Here is a 25,021-nt window from a genome sequence, read left to right as displayed (position 1 = left end):
GTTTAATGATACAATTAACAAAACTCAATATTATTCAGAAAATAAATTGATATTAAAACACTTTTGGTATACAGGTAAACCTTTGTCTACACTATCAAATTTCAACAAAAAAGCGTCACATAAAATAAACTTCCTTTTCATTTTTATCTTTAGCTCATGACTCATCCCTTTATTCCTCTATACTGGATGTACATACACTTGAAAGTACATGTCAAGTCCCCAATCCCCAGGGGCAGTTAGACACAAAAAGCAACAAAAATGAATACTATACCAAATACTATACCGCAATGAGTGCGCACGATCCGATTGTGCATGTTTCAACTCGCCCTCTCTTGACGCAATGCGGAAAACCTAGTGTGACCAATCAGAAAACTCTGGCTCCGGTTTTAAAAAGCAATTGGCGCGTACATCTTGACAAACGTGTGACGAAGATAAGAACTGTGGAATTCAATCTGCTGGCCTACACTTGTAAGTATCTTATAAAGTTGTTATATTTTGAATTGATTTAATGTTAACTGTTATTTTTTGTTAACCACCGAATTCATATTTGGACGAGTTTAATTTTCAAATCTCAAACTTAGGGCCTAGGGAGGGGCCTATGCTAGGCCTAAGGCTGGTCTATATGCTAGCCCTAGCTTGCCTAGCCTAGGCCAGGGCCTACTTACTTAGGGCTCCAGCGTCACCGGCCCAGTGGTCACACTGTGGGTCAAAAAAGGTCATTGTTTATTTTGACAGCCTAGGCCCTAATAGTAGTAGAAGATAAACGGCCTTGTTGGTAGACAGTGTGCAAAGTGGGAGCAGGCTGGTTGCCCCCGGGACATTTGCCCCCCCCCCCGGACAGTTTCCCTCGGTATTTTTCCCCCTGGACATTTGTCCCCCGTGACATTAGGCCCCGGACTTTTGCCCCCCTAGGACAGTTTCCCCCTAGGACAATTACCCCCCATGAATTATATTTTCAATTCAATTATACTGTACATGTTCCCAATACATTTTAATGTTTTATTTTTCATAATTTTAAGTAGAGGTATACACTTTTTTTTATAAGAACACATTTTATAAGAACACTGAGGCTAAAATTGCTTAAAATTTAAGAACAAAATAAGAACAAATTGAGGCTGAGGTAAAATTCCAAATGATATTTATATTTCAAAAAACTAAAAAAAAAAAAAAAAAACCCAAAAAATCATATATGACCTTATGACGGGTGACTATGTAATACTCTCTATTAATACAGTACAGTATTACCTACCTGTCGTTTGGAGTCATTTTTACCAGGGCCTTTTTTCGGGGCCTTTTTTTCAGGGGCCATTTTTTCCAGGGCCACTTTTACCTACATTCCAGTACAGTGTATACTGCTGTACAATATGATTTTCTATATTTGAAAAGTATATAAAAATAAGAACATTTTGAGTCTGAAATCGGCCGAAAAATAAGAATACTGAGCCTGGGCAAAATTGTACTGGTTCTTATAAAAAAAAAAAAGTGTAGTTATTCATATGATATTTAGTTCATTCAATGAGACTGAAGGCAACTCGTAATAGTAGGCCTATTTTAAATAATTATTTTGTACGAATTATATAGGTATTGACTTGATCGTAGTAAAAAAAACATCTAAGATACCTCTACATTTTAAAAATGTTGATTGAGAGAAAAATCAGTGTAAACCATGTGTAGATTAAGATGATGGAGTACAAGTATGTAAAGGATGTGGATAGGTTTCCCTTGCGTTAAATGTAAAGGGTGATTCCATATTAGAAAGTAAAAACATCTGCTTTTGGGTGAATTTTATAACCAAATGACACTAGTATTCAAAACAATGAAGATTTTCATGAAAATTATTGGAAATGTTATATTTTTACAAAAATTATGATTTTCTTGTTTTTTCACTATTTTCAGAATATTATTCATTTTCCTATTTATATACTAATAGATTGATTATACACAGTTGTTAATGTTACCAGTCAACATGATGGGATATTATATACAGTAAGCCAACATTCAGTCCTGACCATGTGACTTTATTTATTACGGACTAAATTACGTTTTTTTAGATGGTGATTTTTCGTTGTGTCCACATAGACGTCTGAATGTTAGCCCTAAAACCAAATTTTAAAAGATAAAACTTTTAACTTCAGATCCTCTGCTTTCAGTCTATAAATAATACTAGAAAAAATTTAATGGATTTTTATATAAATTAATTTCCAAGTAATTAGCCAAATAATTATGTCCCGTTCCCCACGGATGTGGCATACGGGATATGTCCGTACGCCACATTATGGTATTTGCTGTTTTAAACACATACTGTATATCTATAAAATAATTTATTTAAACATAAATTGGAAATAATATTGATTAGTGGTATCTTAGCAGGCCTATAATGTTTAAAAAAGTTTTGTAAATTAATATTAATAATATGTGCAGCATTGATGACGCTACCACTATACTTTTGGAAACAAGACAATCTGCTTTACAAGGGATATGAGGTAAATGAATTTTTGTTAAATTGAATTGGTAATGTTTTTGTAAAATTAGGTACATTCAATATCCAACCTTACATTGACGTGTAAACCACTTATTTTTTCACTCACTCGTTTAATTCATGATTTTCTTGACTCTACACTTCGTCAAGTTTGTGTGCACTAAAGCTTGTGTCTCCAATATAATTTTACTATTCTCCATAAAGTGCTATTAGTTTTTTTTTTACTGATTTTTAAATGGACTAAAGGCTATTTCTATTATTTTGATTAAGTTTTTGCTATCTCCATTTTATGTATCTTCATTTTTTATAGGAAACTGCATTTCTTGGTGTTTAGAATGCCAAAATAAAGAATCATGGTTATGAATGCATGTGGTGTTTTAAATGTTCACAATACATGTTATTCATAGTAGTACCTTGCGTTATAAGCATTGAAATTAACCCTTATGAGTAAGGATTTAAAAGGTCTACCATGTAGGTCTGTAGAGAAAGGCTGCTCCATGCAGGTGATGAACAACTGTTGAATAAAAAGACTACAGTATTTGCAATCATGTGTACTGTATTATTTTTCATTGGTGTTTTGAAATACTGTATACAAGATATGTATTATCAAGTCTGCAAGTAGAATGTAATATCTGGTCATTCTTTCCAATGAGTTTTTAATATATCTAACTTTCTGTTTAGCAGCTCCCTGTAAGTCTACAGTTTGCTGTCTAGGGCTACCAAGGGGTTAAGCTGTTAATGGACGAAAACTCTACAGTTGTTTATACTTGGCTACAGTTAAATGCTGTTAATAAACAGAAGACCCCTTGTAAGTCTACAGATGTTTATGTAGCGCTACAATGGGACAAGCTGTCAATAAACGAAAATCTCATTGTAAGCCTACAGCTGGTTATGTAGCGCTATCAGGGTCAGGCTCACTATAATCGTGCAAACCCGGTAGTCAATGTTTCACCAACTGGGAATATGATAATAATGTGGAAAGTGTTACCAAAATTCAAAAGACCATAATATATTAGAAAAGTGTACCAAATTTAATGGAGTTTTGATAACTAACAACAGAGTTATAACGATATTTATAGTCATGAGTATGCAAAATTCGTGTATGTCGCCAGATAAAAAATACCGTTTTAGCAATCTGCCATTCAATAAATGCTGTGCCCCACAGGGCGTATAGTTACCGATTTGTAAGCTGGTTGGGTGGTTGTCAATTTGTACTATAAGTTTTTTAAATTGAGGTGGGTTTAATATGATTATGGTATAGTTTATCCGTGTCGCCAAATGCACGTAATTTACGTTACATAATCCTAATTGCTAGGAAAAACATATATTATTGCAGGAAACCTTTATGGTAATAATTAATATTTGCTTAGTATAAGATGTTATGAATACTGTATTGTTAATTTGGGAAAGTAGAAAAATCATCTATGCAAAATATGGCCTTAAACTTTTGAGAAATTTTGATTGTCGCTTTTAAGCAGTGAAACATACGTTACCGGATTTCTTCATAATATACTAATTCAAGAATTTGAACCAAACTAAACGTGAGAAGTAGTTAAGAAATAAGCATGGACAAAGCGTCAGTAAATCATCATTGGTGTTAAGTAATCATGTTTAATTAGTAATTGCAATTAAAAAAGGTAATTTACGTTACAGTAGCCTACGTTACGTTTTGGAATATTAATCCATATTAATGAAATATAGAGGGCATAGAACTATTATAAATTACTTTATTTACGCCGCCAACGACACATGAAAGACTTAGAACCTTCTGAGAAAAAATGGCATTGAGCAATTGACACCCAGAACCTTGTGTTTACCAACTTTGTGTTTTCCTCGAATGCTGGTCCTACGCCCATCATTAAAGTGAAACAATTTGGTAAGTATTTATTATAGGCTGTCTCGACTATATTTAGTTAACAAAATAGTTGATATTTATAATTAAATGTTAAATTGAAAATTTCAGGCAATAGCTTAGGCCTAGTTGAAAGGAATACTACATTGTGAATAGTCACGTATGTTAAACACACACTAACGTATGTTATTTTTGATATAGCATGTAATAAACAACATTTAATAAAAACATGGGCAGTGGCTGATATATTTACTTTCTTTTACATATATCCTAACATACAGTGACTCTCTATAGGAATGCCATCATTCATCGAAATTATTCCTATTGCATATATTTCTGATTTATGTTGATGGTAACGTATACAGTAAAATATTATGTGCACATTATAATCGCGAGTAAATTCATGAAAGCAAACGTTACACATTAAATAAATTTACCTAATCAACATTCTCTAACATCAAATAGATAAGATGACAACAAATATGTTTGCAAATAATCTTTGTAATGTTCTATTAGATGAGTAATCCTAGTAACGTAGGTTACAAAACTTTATCAAATTGAAAGAACGAGCAAAAATAGGGGCTTAACCACATTATCTTAAAAAAAGAACATGTTATCAACTACTTCAATGATTTAAAAAAAAAAAACATACCTAAAATAAATAAATTTAAAAAAAAATAAAATGTTCTTGTTGATTTTAGACAAAAATACTCTTTTATAGTCATTTATGATAGCTTTGAAAAATGTGCTCATTTTAAATGCGAGGTTATCATTTGTTTTTAATAACATGTACTGTATATACACACAATTAAGAAGAGAAATTATAATTTTGCTTTATTTTACAACGATAGACTTATGATCGGTGTTACATAATTATATGAAACTTAAGTTACTAACATTTACATACAAAATGCGATTATCATTAGAAGTGTATGTTTAACAAATTTATGTCATTTGTTACCAGAGCATCTCCGTATGATTGTTAATTCGAAAGATATATGTTGTTTGTTTACTTTTAGTGAGCGAAAATTAAAAGTATCAACCGAATTAAAATATATTGTTATATTATTACAGCATCAATTATTCAAAACAATATAAATGTGTAATTATTTGGGTGTGGCACTTTTCCCCTAATTGTTTTTTATTGGTCATCCTATGTATAATGATATTTATAGGTAGATTTTACACTCAGTTATAGATAATAGTCTTACAACAACCTATTATACAACATTGGTTCAGTAACTTATGTTATCGTATATTAAATGTATTGATAATGTTAAAGGGTATGCTGTGAAAAAACTATTTGAAGTTAAATGTTACGATTTTTAGGGAATTGTCTACAGTCTAAAGTTGGTTTTGTTGCGCTACAATGGACTAAACTGTCTGTGGACAGAAGTACAACACGTTATGTAGTGCCACAGTGGAATACGCAGTTGATGGACAGAAGTCGCATTGTAAGTCTACAGTTAGTTATGTTGGATCACAGTGGAAGAAGCTGTCAATAAACAAGATAATATTGTAGCCCTATAGTGTAATTCAATGTCAACATACACACATGTTCTGTATTATTACAGATGTATACTGTGGTCAAACAGTGGTATTATTCTGTCAGTAAGTTGCACAGAACGTTTCTGTAGGTGAACAGTGTCTGTAACTTAACAAAGGTTCCGTACATTTACAGAAAACGTGTGTGCAACTTATTGACAGTTAATTTCACTGTAGAGGAACAGAAATATTTTTAATTGGCTAGGCCCTAGCTAGGCCTACATTGGGACATAGGACATAGGCCTGAGGAGGCTCAAGTTAGGCCTAGCCCCGGTCTGCATAAGTACAGTAGTAGGGTCGAGGAATAGAGTTATAAATATGTAGGTGCCTACTGCGGGTGTCCCGAACGCTCCGACCACGAAAGCTAAGACCTAAGACCCCGAAAATTAAGACCCTCAACTAAGTATGCCATGATTTCCAAACAATAATACCTTTATTCGAAAGCTAAAATCAATATATAGAACTGACTAATCATGAAATAAACACCAGTATAAGTATTATCGATACCAGCCATGGAGTTATCATTATTTTGATAATAATATCTCCATGTATCATTTGCAACGTTTACTTGAGAAAACAAATACAGTACAAACAAACCGTTGTTAGTGTACAGGCTACTCCACGGAACCGTACGCGATTTTTTTTCCGTACGAAACTTTTACATGAAACCCCACTCGGGCCGTCTCGACTGAATCAACCCGAAAATCTTTATATTGCAGAATTCAGGAGGTCAAAAGGTCATCAACAGATAGACGTATACAAAACAACTTCTGAGAGAACGTCGCTGTCTGATTTTAAAAAATACACTGATGTTACCATGCTAATACTAATGGGTCGTTTAAAATTATATATAATTATTTGTAAACATATAACAAACTTTCGGTACAACATGTGTAAATAAGATAAAAGAATATGGTTTTTATTAAGGTAAAAACCACTGGTTGGTTGTCTCGACGTTTCGGTAAGATTGCTCTGACCGTCATCAGGAGAATGATAAAAGATGACTTATGTTGGTCTTAAATAGAGTTGGTGACCGTCGGTGATCTATTGTTTTCCCTTTGAAACAAAGAAGGTGTGAATAGTGCTTGATTGAATTGAAGTAGAGAGCTAGGAGTGTCCATAGATCATGACTAATTGTCTTCCCATAATAGAGGATTAGCTATTATGTTGGCTGTGTAGAAGCTGTGAAGAGTAAATCTGAAAACAAGTAAAGTGGTTAACAATAAGCAAGGTGTAACCGTTCTCCTGCAGTTTAAGGGACAAACCCGGCAGGCTCATAATTCACAGGTTACCATTCCATGCCAATAAAAATGATAACCAGCATTACATGTAAACAAATAAACTGAATGTAGAAATTCCCTGGAACTATCGTAGTGACGATGGTTTAAATAGTGATAGCCATATATCACTCATGACGAATCCAATATCTTGTGGAACTGTGTTATGCTTGTATATCTCCATTGCTTCCCTTGTGCGTCTTGAGTGCCAATTTGGAACTGGAGCGATTAGCTTTGAGTCTTTCCAATGGATTTGATGATTTTCCTTGTATGAATGGAGAATGATGGATGACTTCTGGTATTCGCCTCGTCTTCCATGACCTTGATGTTCTTTGAGTCTGGTGTTGAGGTCTCTACCAGTCTCTCCGATGTAGACCTTACCACATTCACACGGGATCTTGTATACCCCTGGACGATTATTGTGAGATGGCTTATCCTTGTGTGTGTGTGTGTGAAGTATCCCCTAAAGCTTAATGGGTGCACTGTGGTAAACTCTGATGTTGGCCGAGTTCAGAATGCGCTAAATTTTATGTGAGGTGGGGCCTATATAAGGCAAGGCTGTCTTAAATGGTTCTGGTTGAACTGGTCTGGTGGTTGGTGGGTTCGTGTTGAACTTTTAATGGCGATATCCGTTCAGGGCAAGAGTAGATCTGATGTGTTGTAGTTCTTTTTCGAGGCTTGATTTGTCGCTGATCGAGTGGGCTCTTGTAATAAGAGTGTTGCATACGTATTGTTTGGTTGCCGGGTGATGAAATGACCGTTGGTTAATATAACGATCAGTGTGCGTAGGTTTCCGGTATACCCTGTGTGATAGCAAGTTATTAGTGGTTCTGGTTACGTGTACATCTAAAAACGGGATAGATCTATCTGATTCAGTTTCCATGGTGAAGGAGATGGTGCTGTGTTGTGCATTAAGATGACATAGGAATTCCCCAGAAGTTTACGGTTATGTGGCCAGATCACAAATGTGTCGTCAACAAATTTTATTAAAATATAATATTTGATTGAGCTGCACGAGTAATGAAGAGTGTTAGGCCTATTTGAACTTGAGTTACATACTGTGACAATTTTTATTTTTGAGTTAGGTCTAGGTTTTGCATAATTACCTAGGCCTACTAACTACTAAAAATATACACTTTCTGGGGAAAGCACAAAGAGGAAGGAAAAGCACGTTTTCATCAAATAAAACAGCTCCCGTACAAAAAAATTCTATCAACAACAAAAAAACTATAGAATATCTATAGAATAATTGTTTAGGAAATCAATAAAAAATTCTATAGAAATAACAATAGAAGCCCACTATAAAAAGTATATTAAAAGTCTATTAAAACTATATTAAAAATCTATTAAAAATCTATTAAAACAATATTAAAAATCTATTAAAAATATATTAAAAAACAATAACAAATTTATAAAAACTCTATAAAAAATATATTAAAACTATATTAAAAGACTTAAAAATCTATAAAAATTATATAAAAAACTATGAAGATTTTATTAAAAATCTATAGAAAGTCTATGAAAATTGTAAATAAAAAAACCTTAAAAAAACTCTAGAAAATCTATAAAAAAATTTATAAAAAAACCACTTATAAATCTATAAACATTTTATAGAAAAAACCTATAAAAATACATTAAATATACGAATAGAAATTATATACAATTGTATAGAAAGTGTATATAAATTGAACGATTTTATATAGAAAATCTGTGTTTTCTATAAAATAAAAAAAATGTGGGTGTTGTGTGTTTTTGGACAATTCAACTGGTTTTTAACATTAACTGGCCCCAATTCCAATTGGTTTGCAATGGTCCCAGTTCCAATTGGTAACAATGGCTTTAATCAACTTCTGCAGACTTACAAAATACACTATGAGTTCATATACAAACCATAATTTCTTTAATTTAAAACACCAACAAACGTCATACGGTAGGGACATTACTTCCCTAGGGTCTCATTTACTAGCATACCCCTTCATATATTATCGTTTTGCTAATGTATTACTGCTAAACATACTGTACCTGAAATTCAATGCTATTCTACAGTTCTTAAGTGACAGTTATTTTCTAATTAAGAGAGGAGCTGAGAATAGGCAGCTCTAAAATACTGGATGCCATAAGACTTGCCAAAATGGCAGAACACCAATGAAAGTATAAATGAGGCCTAAGCCTAGTTATTATTAATATTAGGCATAGTAAGTATCTGCAGGTTCTTGATTACAAGGCTAGACCAAGTTAATTAATGCCGAAATGATTATTATTTTTTTTATTACTAAAACCTACCTTAAGGGTAACGTAGACAACGGAGAAATTAGAGAACAATTAAATAAACGACGTTAAGGGGAAATAACACAAAAGATATTCCCCTTTGGCTAGTTATTAATTATAGGCCTAGAATAGTGTCTGTAGGTTCTTGATTACAAGGCTTAGGCCAAGGCCATTAATGCTGAAATAATTATTATTATTATTATTATTATTATTATTATTATTATTATTATTATTATTATTATTATTATTATTATTATTATTATTATTATTGTTATTTAAAATTAATTACATTAATACAAGGATAGTTTTGTCAAGTTCAATAACGCCGAAATGGTATAATTTATTTATTATTATTCAATAATACAGTATTTCTCTTATGCACTCTATTTTTTATTTCATGCTTTAATTTGTTTTTCCATTTTTTTTTTAATTTCAATCAACGTCATGTGAAGCATGACTATTTGTGTCAGCCTAGAACCCTAGAGACCTAGGCCTAGTTTTAGAGAAGGGCCTAGGTGGACTTAACTCTGCCCGTAGTTATAGGCTTATAGTTATCAACGCTGTCTTGGAATGCTGTTATGTTAAAAGAATATCGATGTTCTCAGGACTGGCGAATACTACTGATTTGTGTTGCATAACACCTGTGAGACTCCATTGTGTTACATCCCCAGAGTTGTTGATCATTGTTGTTGATAGCTTTAAAATGTTGATGCGTGTGAATTGAATTGTAATTTTGTTACGCCCTCTGTAGTCGATGGGGGATTGTTTTTCTCTTTTTCGTTCTGGACTGGCCTGGTGCGGTGGTGCGTTGGAGCAGGGCTGAGACTTGATGCAGGCAGCCTTTGTATCCCGTGCATTGTCGAGGTATACGAACTTTTAGGTGTATGCAGATGTTAATATGGATCGATGTGCTATATTGGACTGTGAGTGAATGATTGTTGTTGACATCTAGTAACATGGACCTTTGTCTCAAGACTCTACAGTGGACTGCGAGTGATTAACGCGACATCGTTTCCTCAGGCCTAGCGACATCGTTCCCAGATTCTAGCGACATGGTTTCCTCAGGCCTAGCGGCATCGTTACTCCAGATTCCAGCTGTAATGTAACTATATGTAAAAGTTGTGTGTGTGTTATGAATATGGTTGTTGTTATATTGTATAGCGCTCATGAGTGGTGGTTATGTTAAATAAAGGGTATAATTGTTGTATGATTACCGTATATTTGACTGTGTTTTTATTACGAGCTAGTGTGAGAGGCAAATCGTAACAAATTGGGGGCTCATCCGGGAAATTAACCCGGGACCTCTCGCAATTGGGGGCTCGTCCGAATTGAACGAAATTTAAACTTCCCAATACAATAATTTGAAAGTTTTGTGCAGTGTTTAAACTGATTCCCGTTGGTAATGAATTGGGATATTTAACAATACGTAGATTTTCTTTTCTCGTAACGAGATATATTTTTCAAGACATTTCTATATGGTAGTCAGTTTTGCATTGTTATTTATATCTAGATTTTATATTACTCGGTTTTTGCGTAGTCCAGAACGAAAGAGAGCATCCAGAAATTTTTTTTTATTTAAACATTTTGACTGTTCATTTCAGTCTGGATTATCCGGCGTTTATGTAACTGAGATATCTAGATTCCAGCTGTAATGTAACTATATGTAAAAGTTGTGTGTGTGTTATGAATATGGTTGTTGTTATATTGTATAGCGCTCATGAGTGGTGGTTATGTTAAATAAAGGGTATAATTGTTGTATGATTACCGTATATTTGACTCTGTGTTTTTATTACGAGCTAGTGTGAGAGGCAAATCGTAACAATTGGTCTAGACTTGTTTTGAGAATTCAATATATCGGACTTACTAATTAATATCTTTTGCGTACTGTCATATCATTAGATATGCAGGAAATAACAACTCGACCCTAAATGAACCTACCAACCAATAAAACCACAACATTCCTAAGATGTAGAATCATAGTCATTAACACACTATCATTTAATCCTTCGAACAGTTAACAGTGTAAAACCAAGGATCCAATAAAGGCTTATAGTAGTATAGAATATACTACAGTTGTATTTGTATCATCATTGTGTTTCGACAGTAAATATCTTAGAAGATATTACATGGTGGCAGCGGTGATAGTAAAGTAACTTCAACAACCTTTGTGCTGTAAATTGCTTAAAGGATTTTTGTGTTTGTTGTGTGTGAACAAAGCAACGATGGCTGATAAACAACCTTTCATGGATTGAAACTCGCCAAATGTGGTAGACACTTTTCGAATGTTCAAGCGCCGCACTGAATTATATTTTGACGTAAAAAATATCGCAGCGTACGAAAGGATAAACCACCTACTATTGATGGTGGGCGAAGAAGGCTTAAAACGTTATGATTCGTGGGGATTAACAGAAGAGGAAAAGAATGACATTGCTGTTATATGGGGAAAATATGAGGAAAAAATAGAACCGCAAACCAATTTTCGTGTTTCAATGATGTATCTCAAAAAATTAAAACAAGAACCGAATGAGTCAATTGACAATTATATAACTAAACTTAAATTTCATGCAGCGAAATGTGCATTTGCCGATGCAGAAAATGATAGTAGAATTATTGAACAAATGACAATTGGAACAATCTTCAAAGACCTCCAAAAGGAGTTGCTTACTAAAAATATCGAATATACCTTAGATGAGGCTATCACGCTTGCAAGAGCACATGAAGCTACACTTTTGCATCACAAGCAACTTAATGACTTTCAGTCAAATAACCCATCTGCAAAAATTAGCCACATGACCCAAAATAAGCATGATAAATGTGGGTGTATACACCCTCCCCGAAAATACCCTGCATATTTCACAACGTGTTGGAAATGTGGAAAAATGAACCACTGGGCAACAATGTGCAGATCAACTAACCATCCTAATCAACATGATCAGGACTATTACAGTCATAACAAAAAGCATTGCAAGGCAAAACAAAGGCCTAGATTGAAAAGTCGGGGAACTGGAACATTGAAAAATAGGAGTGGAGTACATGCAGCAATATATGATTCTGATGATGATCTCGATGTGTTAGAACAACATATGGAACAATTATCTTTCAACGTGGTACACATTACAGTACCACATCTACGGAGAAATTCACCAAACTGGATATACAGCTACCAGGTATACAACACGTCAAAGCAGATTTGACAGTAAAAGTCGACACTGGGGCTGAGGGGAATACACTGCCCTTGAGGATTTTCTAAGCTATGTACCCAAATCATGTAAAAAATGACAGACGTCCTAAAAAAGGAGCTCTGAAACGATCATCCATTGTACTTACAGCATACAACGATGAACCTATTTGTTGCTATGGAATACTCCCAATAAAAAGCCAACATCCTGTACACGGAGATTGGGCAGAAGAAACATTTTTTTGTAGTGGACTGCAAAGGCCGATTTTTGGATTGCCGACAATTCAAAAATTTGATCTCATAAAATTTAACTGCAGCGTCGAGACTGACAAAACAAACCAATCTTGCCCAATCACCGATATCCAGACAGATTTGATGGTATAGGAAATTTTCGCAAACCGTGTCATATCGTAACCTACCCGAATGTTACACCATTTGTGCATGCCTGTAGGAAGACACCCATAAAATTGGCTGATAAAATCAATGCTACGCTGGACGATATGGAAAAGCAGGGCATCATAAAAAAAAATAGATGAGCCAACAGATTGGATGTGTTCACTAACCTACCCAATCAAACCTGACAGATCAGTAAGGATATGTCTCGGTCCAAAAGACTTGAATATGGCAATCAAAAGGAGCCACCATAATTCCCAACCCTTGAGGAACTGACATACACATTCAACGGGGCGAAATAATTTTCAAAGCTAGATGCCAAAAATTGCTATTGGTCTATTCATTTAGACACTGCTTCCCAAAAATTGACAACATTTAACTCAACAAAAGGTCGATATTGCTTTCTAAGACTACAAATTGGACTTAACGTATCCCAAGACGTTTTCCAACAACGCATGGACATGATTCTAGAGAAATGTCCCGGTACAATTGGAATTGCTGATGATGTAGCAATATTTGGAAAAACTGAAAAGGAACACGATGCGAATCTTCACACATTGATGATGGTAGCAAAAAAATCAGGGTTAATGTTCAACTCCAAAAAATGTAACATATAACAAAAAGAGATAACATTTTTCGGCATAGTTTACAGCAGCGAGGGGCGAAGCCAGACCCCAAGAAGGTTGAAATAATTCAACAATTGAAAACACCAGAGAACAAACAGGAACTACAAGAGTTCCTAGGAATCGCAAACTACATGAGTCCCTTCATCCCACACCTAGCAGACTTAACAGAGCCACTTAGACAACTATTGAAAAAGGATACCGAGTATAAGTGGACTCTAACACACACCCAAGTGTGCGACCGGACCAAACAAGCAATCTGCGGCGAAGTAAAACTTTCCTATTTTGACCCAGATAAACCAGTGATCATAAAAGTAGACGCCAGTCAGGTTCGACTTGGTGCAGCACTAGTTCAACTAAACAACAAAAATGAAGAAATTCCTATAGCATTCGCAAGTAAAGCACTCACGGGCACTGAAAGACGATTATGTCAATATTGAACGAGAACTAACTTTTAGCAGCAGTTTTGCATGTGAAAAATTTCACACATATTTTTACGGCAATAAATTCACCATCCATACGTACCTTAAACCACTTGAAATGATTGCCCTAAAAAAATTAAATGCCGCACCTCCAAGGCTTCAAAGAATGTTGTTGCAACTGCAAGGATATAACTGCAAGGTAAAATACACACCTGGAAAGGACATGATACTGTCAGACTCACTATCACGACTTGGAAGCTTTACGACAAGCGAGAAAGAGGATGACAGCATGACTGAACTAGATATAAGAGTTTTCCCAGTGCAGTTCAGTCAAAACAGATTAGACGAACTGAGACACCACACTAAAGAAGACAAAACACTTAAAGTCCTGGCAGACATCATACACCACGGTTGGCCAGATAAACAGTCGGATATTCCCAAAATTGTTAAAGAATACTGGTCAATGCGAGATGAACTGACGCAGGAGGATGGCATCATACTAAAAGGGCAACAAGCAATCATACCAGACAAAATGACCTTGACCAACTCCATACAGGTCACCAAGGCATAACTAAGACCAGGTTAAGAGCAAAGACCGCAGTCTACTGGCCTGGCATAAACAGCGACATCCAGAAGATGTGCGAGCGATGCACAGTGTGTCAGATCTTCCAAAACTCCCAACCCAAAGAACCTCTGATACCAACAGAGATTCCAGAGCGTCCATGGCACACTCTAGGAACTGACTTATTCCACTTAGATTCAGACAACTATCTTATAGTGGCAGATTATTACAGCAAAATGTTCTTCAAAAGGAAGATGCCAAAGGATGTTACAAGGAGTGCTGTAATACAGGCGACAACAGGAATAATATCAGAACAAAGCTCACCTCACATCATCTTTTCGGACAATAGCCCACAATTTGCCTCCCAGCAATATAAGCAATTCTGCAAAGTTTGGAAGATAGTGCACAAAACAAGCTCACCACACTACCAAAGATCAAATGGCTTTGTTGAGAGGATGATCCAGATCATAAAATCAACGATTAAAAAGTGCAAAACGTCTGGTTCAGACCCAGACATGGCATTACTGTGTCTGCGTGCAACACCCATTGATACAAAATTACCAAGTCCGGGAGAATTATTTACAGAAGACATCTACAAACCAACCTGCCTGTCATAATAAAATCAGATGACCCACAACGTGAATACGTACAACACCTTAAACGACGACAAGACAATCAAAAATCAAACCACGACAAGACCAGAACCAAAGCCCTTTCACCACTATCAGAGGGCCAGAAAATTCTCATTCAACAACATCACAACCAAGCATGGTTACCAGGTGTTGTAATCCAAAAAACATATAGCACCAAGATCGTACATTGTTGAAGCTGACGGACAAACACACAGACGAAACAGAAGCCAACTTAGAAAGCGACAGACAAAACCAATCGGACCAGCCACCTTCAACTTACCACAACTAGCAAATAATGAGCAACCAAGAGCCGAACAACACACCTCAAGAAAACCAGCACAACCAATTATACCACCTTACTCACCACCACTTACGAGGAGCAAAGCAAAAGGGAGAAGGAATGCTACTAAGAAACTTGAACAATCTTGTAACTTTATTAATTAAAACTTGGACTGAATACAGTACTTCAATAATCAAAACATTAATTTTCTGTAACACCTCTGGAATATGTTTGTAATGTTGAAATCTTTATTCATTCCTGATGATGATCTAGTAAAAGATCGAAATATTGAATCAAAATGACTAGTCTTACTTTATTTGGAGTATGTTTTATACTAAGTTAAATAGTACTAGTACTATAAACTCATAATAAACCTACACTATAAATTATAATTACTTGGACTTGCACTTAAATAGCTAAAACAAGTACTAACAGTAAACTAATAGACTAGGAGATAGAAATAACCAATCAAGTATAAACTGAATGCTGTAAATATATAACGCTACCATAGAACAACTGAACACTTATAAAATATCTCTAAATAATACCCTATCCTATACTTAAGAGGAGGGATGTCATATCATTAGATATGCAGGAAATAACAACTCGATCCTAAATGAACCTACCAATGTAGAGTGCATAAAACCACAACATTCCTAAGATGTAGAATCATAGTCATTAACACACAATCATTTAATCCTTCGAACAGTTAACAGTGTAAAACCAAGGATCCAATAAAGGCTTATAGTAGTATAGAATATACTACAGTTGTATTTGTATCATCATTGTGTCTCGACAGTAAATATCTTAGAAGGAGATATTACAACTACTGTACTCATTCTACTTTAATGGCAGAAGATCACAGTGCAGATTAAAAACAAAAGAAAATGTTGCCAACGAGGATGTTTATTTACTGAAAATTGATCAGAACAAGCTACTGTACCGTATAACCGAAAAACATTGAGGATTCTGAGACTTGATCAACCTGATATCGACAACCAGTCACCTTATGAAAAGACTGCTGAAAGTAAGTAATTACACCAAATAATCTATAGGCGAAAACTCATTATTTGGAGACAAATATTTTTGGAAACTTTAACTATAGAGGTACCGAAATATGGTTGTCTGCACGTTCGATAGTGGTGGGCGAGCCTGTGAGGGCGCTTTTCAAAATGACTTCTAAAATCTCAGAAAATTCATTTTGTTTACAAAAAAGGTCACTTAAAGGCTAATTAGGTGATAATAATAAAGTATGATTGAATTAAATTGCACTTACTATGATGTGCCATGAGTTCAAAAAAGAGGGCCCTTTTCAAAATGGTAACGAAATATCAATAAACGTAAGTTTATACTTTTGATGACGCAATAAAAAAGATTTACCTTGTCCATACCAAAGAAATGACATTCAGTGTTAGCTCTAGCTGCTAGTTAATATTAAATAGTGGAGTTCAGTATAAGTCCATTCAAATTGATATAAAGTAGCAAAAATACGTAATGATTTTGTGCAAAGTATGTTATTAGTTGTTAATGAGATCACCTGTTTCCTCTGCATTAAATATAATATATGCCAAGTTTATTAATTCAATCTTCTCCTCTTCCTTTTACTCTGATTCTTCAGGTTCCTCTATAAGTACTTCGACAAGCTCTTGTGGCATACAGTAAGAGCATCTTAATTTTTATCTGTTTTTGTATGTCTTTGTATTGTAAAATGTTGTATTTAAGTAGATGCTAAATAAATAGAGCCCACTGAAACTCATGCCAGCCATTGCCAACTGGTTGTGGAATTAGGAACTGCCTGATCCTACATTCATCTTCAGGGCATTTCTGTTAGGAGGCAGAACTCATCTATTCCATTATAGCTTCAGTGCCTATAGCTTTCCCGGCATGACGCTGGACCTCTCTAGGAATTTGTCATGTCGCAATCTGTTGACATCAGTCAAAGCAGATCTAGTGCTAAACAAACGCCAAACAAAATGCTCTAAACTCGCATTAAAATGCAGTTATCGATTACAGTTGACCTCCAAAGAATCATAAATACATCCATAAGTTCTGGATTCTGTGTAAGGATCTTTAAAGGGGTCATTTCCCTTTATACGGACAAATGCACGTCGTGTCGCACCCCCTAAATGCATACACTGCTGGAAGGGCATAACAATTATCATTCCCTGTCTGTCATTGCCAATACCTGTTTCGAATAAAATATATGGCTTGTTTCAGTTTCTGCGTGTGATGAAGCAGAAGGATGAAGACCTCTGTGTCTGGAGATCATATAATTATTGTGGAACTTTGTGGTGTGTGTGTGTGTGATCCAATGTGTAGGCAATGAAGGATAATATTGCTATCGCCTCCCTCTTTAACAACTCTTAACTTCCTCAGTTAATGTTGTCTCATCATCTCTCTACACCGATGCATTTCTTTTCACAGACGAACATCTACACAAAGTCTACACGAATTAAAATAAAATTAAAATATGCATCAGTTTAAAATTGTCTAAGATTCTTTAGTTTTAGTAGCCTTGCATTTTGGCCTGCTCTTGGTCTTGACCTTTCCCCTGGTCCCAGCTTCATCAGAGATCGAATCTGTGCTAACCGTCTCCATGGCATGAGGAGCATCTCCCTGACGATTATCCTCCTCCTCCTATTTCTCATCATCGTCATCATCACCACCACTGGGTATGGCCATGGAATCCGATGTCTTAATATCTGGGAACTGCAACGTTAGTTATAGATTTTAGCATTCAAAATTTTGGCAATTTAGGGGTTTCAAAGGCTTATTTACTCGATTTTAGAGTCTACTAATATGTAGAAAATACATTTTTTTTTCTCCCCGACGAATTGTGCTTTTTCTCTCCGACAGGAGGGAGAGGAAGCATTTTTTTGCTCTTTGGCTAAAGTATTTATAGACAATACAAAAATATTTTACACTTTGAAATCTTAATCTTTTTAAACATGCAAACCCAAATAAAAATTTCAGATTGTTTTTTGTATTTTATTTGTTTGTTTTTGTGTAGACACAGAAAAATAATTACAGATGATTATTTTTACATTAATTTTGTCAAAAATCCATCAGTAAAACGTTTTGCATATACAAGATGAAATTTTCGCTTTTTGTCAGCATTTTTGAAGTCTCCGTGTCTTTTGATATACAAACAGCTATTGTCACAATACCATTTCTGTTCGGTGAATGCATAAGCCCTGTCTCTTATACACATCTAGATGTGTATAAGAGACAGGTATATGTCAGTAAAATAAAAAATGGCACTATTTTTTGTGCATTTGTAAAAACTAAATAATTAACAGTATGTTATTTACGCATAGCATTTTAAAGCACACCTTAGCAGTAGGCCTGCTTGGGACCCGGACAATGTGTTTTTTCAGAAAGCCGAAGGTTTGAACTACACATCCATCACGGTCCAACATCAGTTGTGTCCCTTGGCCAGACTTTCGTTTGGTGATCTTGCCCACCTGGGACCTCATGGAGTCTAAAAACATTTTCAACTGCTTGTCTGAAAAAAACCCCAAAATTATGTACACAATTTGCGTCATATTTACATTATTATAGGCCTACAGTTATTTCATGGATGCATGTATACGTATATTTAACGGTTAGACCTACATGTAAAGAGCTTGTGAGTGCATTACCAACTAAAATATTGAATAAACGTTTTATTTTTACCGTCTGTTATTTTATAGCCATGTTAATTTGTCTACAGTAATATATATTTAGGCCTAGTTTATAAACTAGTAGGCCTATACAGTATTAATAAAAGAAAATTTTAAACAAGTCTAGAACTTTAAATCAGTCATAGGCTATAATATAAATATATAAAACATTATTTTTGTACTATAAACATACTGTCCTACTACCAAAAATTATAAGCGTACACTTTGTTCTAAAGATTATAAAACGAAATTTCAAACTAACAAGTGCATGGAGGATCAAATGAATTGGCTTTCTCTTCCATAAGACGTCGCTTTTTGTCAGCATTTTTGAAGTCCCTGTGTCTTTTGTTATATAAACAGCTATTGTCACAATACCATTCCCCGATGGCCGCCTCTTCCTGTTCGGTAAATGCATAAGCCCGCTCCCTCTTTTTTTTTTGGAATCTTCAGGTCTATTCTCTGATGAGGTATCTACAGCTGAAGGCGGAGGGCTAGGGCTCCTAGGGCTCGAGGCAGTTTCATCGTTGTCTTGATTCATACTGTGCTCTTCGTCCTGAACATCCAGGTCTTCCTGTATGTAACTAGTATCTTCCTGATGAACATCTACCTCCACCACAAGTTGCGTAACAGTGTCAGAAGCATCTGGTATACCTCTCTCCTTCATTTTGTTTGATATGTTCTTAGTTCTGCTTCTTTTTGCTGACATATTGGTGTTGTGTTGACACGCCACGTGTATCACGAAATCAAGTCGTACCAAACGCTCCTGGTGATCGTAGCCAACTCTGTGCGCTCGTACTTAACTCGTACTCATTTCGGAGTGCTCGCATCAAACTCGTGGGTGACAAAACCGTCGACGAGTTTCCCGAGTAGTGGGCGAGTTAGGTAGGAGTACCCCGAGTACTCCACGAGTTACCTACGAGTCCTTCGAGTTTACTACGAGTTGTCAACTCGTAGCGCTAAAAATTCAAAATTCAAAATTGGCGCCACGAGTTCAGAGCTGCTACGAGTAGGTACGAGTTCTCCCCGAGCTTCCCGAATCGCCCACGAGTTTTTGCCGAGTTCGCCGAGCTAGCCACTCGGCAAACTCTTGTAACTCCTATGCTGAAAAAACCCCTAGTGGGAGAGGGGCTTTTGTCGCGCTCAGTGCGACAAGGTCATTTGATAGCGCGAGTAGATTTTGTAAGCGGCAGGAAGGTGGTTTCCGTCCAATACCAATTATTTACAACTTGTACAGCCCATTATCTTCAGTCAGGCAGTACGCAAAACATGTTATCATTCATTTTACATGTACTGTATCAACCAATCAGCATGACCTAGACTTTTAAAGTGTGACGTCGTACACTAAAACCGTGTCGATGTGCGGCTCATCTTATTTTTGGTAAATAAGCGATCACCGTCAAAGCGAAGGAGACTGGTATAAAAACATCGGATTGCACGATTTTTTACTATTTTATTGAGTGCTACTCTTACCTGTACGTCCGTGTAATTGTGAACGTTTCCTTAACGTATTTGTTCATAAAATAGACTATGTACCGAAATTTCAAACGATCGTATAGAGTATTGACTCATACGATGTAAACGGCCCAGATCAAGTAATAATTTAAACTCTAAATAGATCGTAAATAAATACAATTAGGCATCATCTGGATGATTATATTCAAAGTACTGCCGGTATTAAGGCAGACATATTTTATTGAAAACCAAACGAATTTCCTGAACCTCATACATTATGAAATAAGATTACGCTTTGAAAAAATACTCTTTGATGATAACCTCAGCCAGACTTCACGGAGCAGCTATAGTTTAACAACATGCATCTCAGTGAGCAACATCTTGAAATTTACACAAAAAAAACAAACAAACAAATAGGTCTCACAGCAAATTTTGAAATCTAATTAAAGAATTACAAGGGTGATCAAACCAAGTTTGCTTCAAATCATTATAAATGAATAAAATATATGATAAAAAAACAATACCTTGTTGCCTTTTTATTATTTATTTTTGCGTTTTGTCAAAAAAATGATTGTTAATGGCATATTTTAAGCCAGTTTTGGCTTCGAAGCCCCGCCTACCGAATTTAACCTCAAGTTGACCTGTAACGGATATGACGTGAAAGCTGCCCCAACTTTACAGCCACTCTCTGTTGACTGACTCGACGACGAATTGTATCGTATTGACATTGTTGTTGATAAACAACCATAGAAGGCAGTACTGTACTTTGTTCTAAAACAATGCCTAAATGTGTGGCTGCTGGGTGCAGTAACAGCCATGCGAATAATGTTAGTATACATCAGGGTAAATTTAGATATATATGGCCTAATTAATGTCGGGCCTTTAAAACAAATAGTTCTCATCAATTGGTTTTATAAATTATATCACTACAGTATATCACAAATTTATGAAAAAACTCAAGGGTGACAAAATTTAACAGTTTGCTTGAACAAATGTTATCGTGAATAAAGTTTCAATGACCTAAATACTTTTATATCAGTGTGTCAATAAAATGTATGCACAAAACATTGGTTTATCACTGTTTTGTTTTTGTTTGTTTTAGGTATGCAGATATTTCCAGAGAAGCAACATAATGAAAGTGGTTTTGCTGTAGGTATAGAAGACAATAATACAGAGGATGAAACTGAGGACGACACTGATAATGACACAGAAAGCGACACTGAGGATGACACTGATAACGACACAGAAAGCAACACAGAGGAGGAGGCAGAGGATGAGGACGTTAACAATGACACAGAGGACGATCTCAATGACCCAGATTATGATCCATCGGAGGATATTGATGTGGAGCCTGAGGTGTATAAAGGAAATGTGTAAGTTGTATTTTGTTTTTATTGTTGTGTGACAATTCAACATTTAATTGACGTTTGTTATTGTTAAATCATATTTTATGTTATTAGTTTTAAATTACCATTGTTTCTATTTTTGGTTTTTTACAGAGACTATGTGCAGGGTGACCTTTACAAAGGACGAACGTTTCTGGTTTTTTAAGACCAGCTTCTTGCAGCCTTTTGGAGCAATGTGCAGTGCACAGATAGACAGTACCGTTTATTCCGTCCAAGGTGTCACGGTTAAAACGATCATCTAGCACTATAATTTGCGTATTTATTATGGAAGTAATTAAGCATGACTTTAATTAGCGTAATCATCGTGTGAGGTGTACCGCCGTATAAAAACAAAGTATGCTAAATCATGCGACACACCTCAAACGATACGAACTACTTACGGTCACGTAAGGGAGGTGTCGTCAAGACAGCCCTCAGTTTAGATGTTCATTGTGAGTACAAATACATTATATTTTGTTTTACTAATTAGTAAATTGTTATACTTATCATAGGCTTGATTAATGATTAATTGTAATGAAATGAATGGTGGTTATTAGAAAATTGATTTTATTTGTATAGTGCCACCTGTGTCTGTACCTGTGCATGTGCCTGTTACTGACCGATACCATGATAGTTGAATAGTTATGTTACCGTATATGTGCAACGATAAACCTTCAGGAAGAACTATTATGTTGTTGAGAAGAGAAGATGCATACGGAATTTTATTTATTAAAGACTTTACTTTTATAATTTAATTTGCAGTGTACTATTATTTGTCTGTTATCCCATTATGCCTCATCATTACAGTTCACCTTTAGTGTGACAATTTGGGGGCTCGTCCGGGAAATTATAAGGTAGAGGCGGAGGTAATAAATGCTATTCGACATAATAATTGTACATGCAAAAGACTTAATAAGTAAATATACGAACATAAAGATATACATTGTAAAGTTGTTAACGTAACGGTTAAATTTGCATCAATATGGCATCTCATTTGAAAGTAGAAAAGTTGATAGAAATAGGTAAGGAGTTATCGGGAAAAGAGTTAAGAGTATTTGTAGATGAAGAGAGACAGAATTTAAATGAGCAGAGATGTAGAGAGAGCACTTAGGTCAGAGATGAGGGAAGACGAGAAAAGAGATTGATCTTGAGATTGAATTGGATAAAAAGCGTGTTGAGGCTGATATAGATTTGAAAAAGGAGGCAGAAAAAGTTAAAATATTGCAATTTCAATTACAACTTGTAGGCTGCACATCAAGTAGCCGCTAATGATACAATTATTTCTAATTCCAAGGGTAAACCCCCTAAATTACCACCCTTTAATCCCGAAAAAGATGATATCGATGCTTACATAAGTAGGTTTGAACGTTATGCCACCACCCAGGGTTGGATAAGGGATCAGGAATGGGCAACTAGTTTGGGTGCTTTATTACAGGGTACTGCTTTATTTGAATATTCTCTTCTTCCTTCAGACGAAATTAATAATTATGATAAAGTAAAACAGGTAGTTTTAAAAGCTTACCACTTAACGGCAGATGGCTTTAGAAAGAAATTTAGAGAAATAAGACCCGAATCGGGTGAAAATGGGACAAAATTCCTTAATAGATTGAAAAATTACTTAAATAGATGGATTGAGATGACAGACGTAAAAGATTTTAATGGCCTCATAGAATCATTGCTTATGGAACAGTTTTTGTCCTGTTGTTCTAAGGAACATGCTATTTTCTTAAGAGAAAGAAAACCCAAAGATTCCATAACTATGGCAAGTTTTTCTAATCAGTATTTAGAAGCCCTGGGTTTTGGAAGGGAACCCAACCTGTTCATGTCGAAAGATAATGGTCCTAGAGATAGTGGTCCTAGGGAAACGTATAGAAGGGGAGGTCCTGTGACTTATGCTCCTCGTAGATGCTACATTTGTAATCGAGTTGGTCATGTTGCCCGTGATTGTTTTAGAAAGAAAATATTAGTGCGGGGATGATAGGGAAAAGAGAAGCTGATCCGATGGGAAAAGGTAAGTGGAGTTCTTCTATAGAGAATACTTATTCTGATGTTTATAAAAAGCCTAATGATTTACCAGTTGCAACTAAATTAGTATCATGTGAAGGTGACGATAATAAGATGCCGATACAAACTGGATATATTGGTAAGTATGAAGTTCAAGTTTTGCGTGATTCAGGCTGTACAAATGTTGTGGTTAATAGTGCATATGTTGAGTCAGCACAGTATACCGGGGAGGAGAAAGTTGTTATGCTTATAGATGGTACAGTTAAACATTTTCTCGTTGCTTTAATTGATGTGGATACCCCGTTTTTAGTAGGATCGGTGCAAGCTGTGGTAATGGAAAGTGCTGTTTGTGATCTCATAATTGGGAATGTGCAAGGTACTAGGGATGCAAACGACCCAAATAAAGAGTGGAGAAAGAAACAAGAAATAACAGCAGCAGTGATGACTAGAAGCCAAGCTAAGGCAAATGAAGTGAAAAAGGTGAGTAAGTTAAAAGTTGTAAGCCCAATAGATGAAGTAACCCCAGAAGATTTGATAACCAAACAAAAGTCAAATCCCACATTGTGCAAGCCAAGGGAATTAGCGGGGACTGGTAAGTATAAGGATAGGGGCTGTGGAGAATTTGAATATGTTTATGACGATAAGGAAATTTTATTTAGAGACTTCACCTCGCCCAAAGTGGAGTTGGGAAATATCATAAGACAAGTTGTTGTTCCTAAATGTTTTAGAAATCACGTTCTTCGAATTGCACATGAATCTATTGTAGGGGGACACATGGGAAGTAAGAAAACTTATGATAAAATTCTAACTTGTTTTTTGGCCAGGGATGCAGGCTGATGTAAGACGTTACTGACAATCTTGCGGCATCTGTCAACGGACAGTTCCAAAAGGAAGAGTTACTAAGGTACCCCTAGGCAGTATGCCAGTTATTGGTGAGCCGTTCAAAGAGTTGGGATTGATTTAGTGGGACCACACGGGGCCATAAATTTATTCTAGTTTTTACTGGA

At 35.5% G+C, this 25,021-nt stretch overlaps 1 protein-coding gene across 1 annotated transcript; it reads left to right on the top strand.

Annotated features, from left to right (window-relative positions):
* Nucleotides 1–16,445: 16,445 nt before the first annotated feature.
* Nucleotides 16,446–23,663, top strand: LOC117117985 (phosphopantothenoylcysteine decarboxylase subunit VHS3-like). Its single transcript, XM_033262484.1, has 4 exons — nucleotides 16,446–16,538; nucleotides 17,130–17,169; nucleotides 21,728–21,998; nucleotides 22,125–23,663. The coding sequence occupies exons 3-4, from the start codon at nucleotides 21,730–21,732 to the stop codon at nucleotides 22,174–22,176; spliced, it is 321 nt and encodes a 106-aa protein (XP_033118375.1). The 5' UTR covers nucleotides 16,446–16,538; nucleotides 17,130–17,169; nucleotides 21,728–21,729; the 3' UTR covers nucleotides 22,177–23,663.
* Nucleotides 23,664–25,021: the final 1,358 nt, after the last annotated feature.

This window comes from Anneissia japonica, unplaced genomic scaffold (genome assembly GCF_011630105.1).
Source record: "Anneissia japonica isolate Jap-2015-1 unplaced genomic scaffold, ASM1163010v1 scaffold287972_len269925_cov191, whole genome shotgun sequence".
NCBI lineage: Eukaryota > Metazoa > Echinodermata > Crinoidea > Comatulida > Comatulidae > Anneissia > Anneissia japonica.
This window is presented reverse-complemented; position numbering and strand designations above follow the sequence as displayed.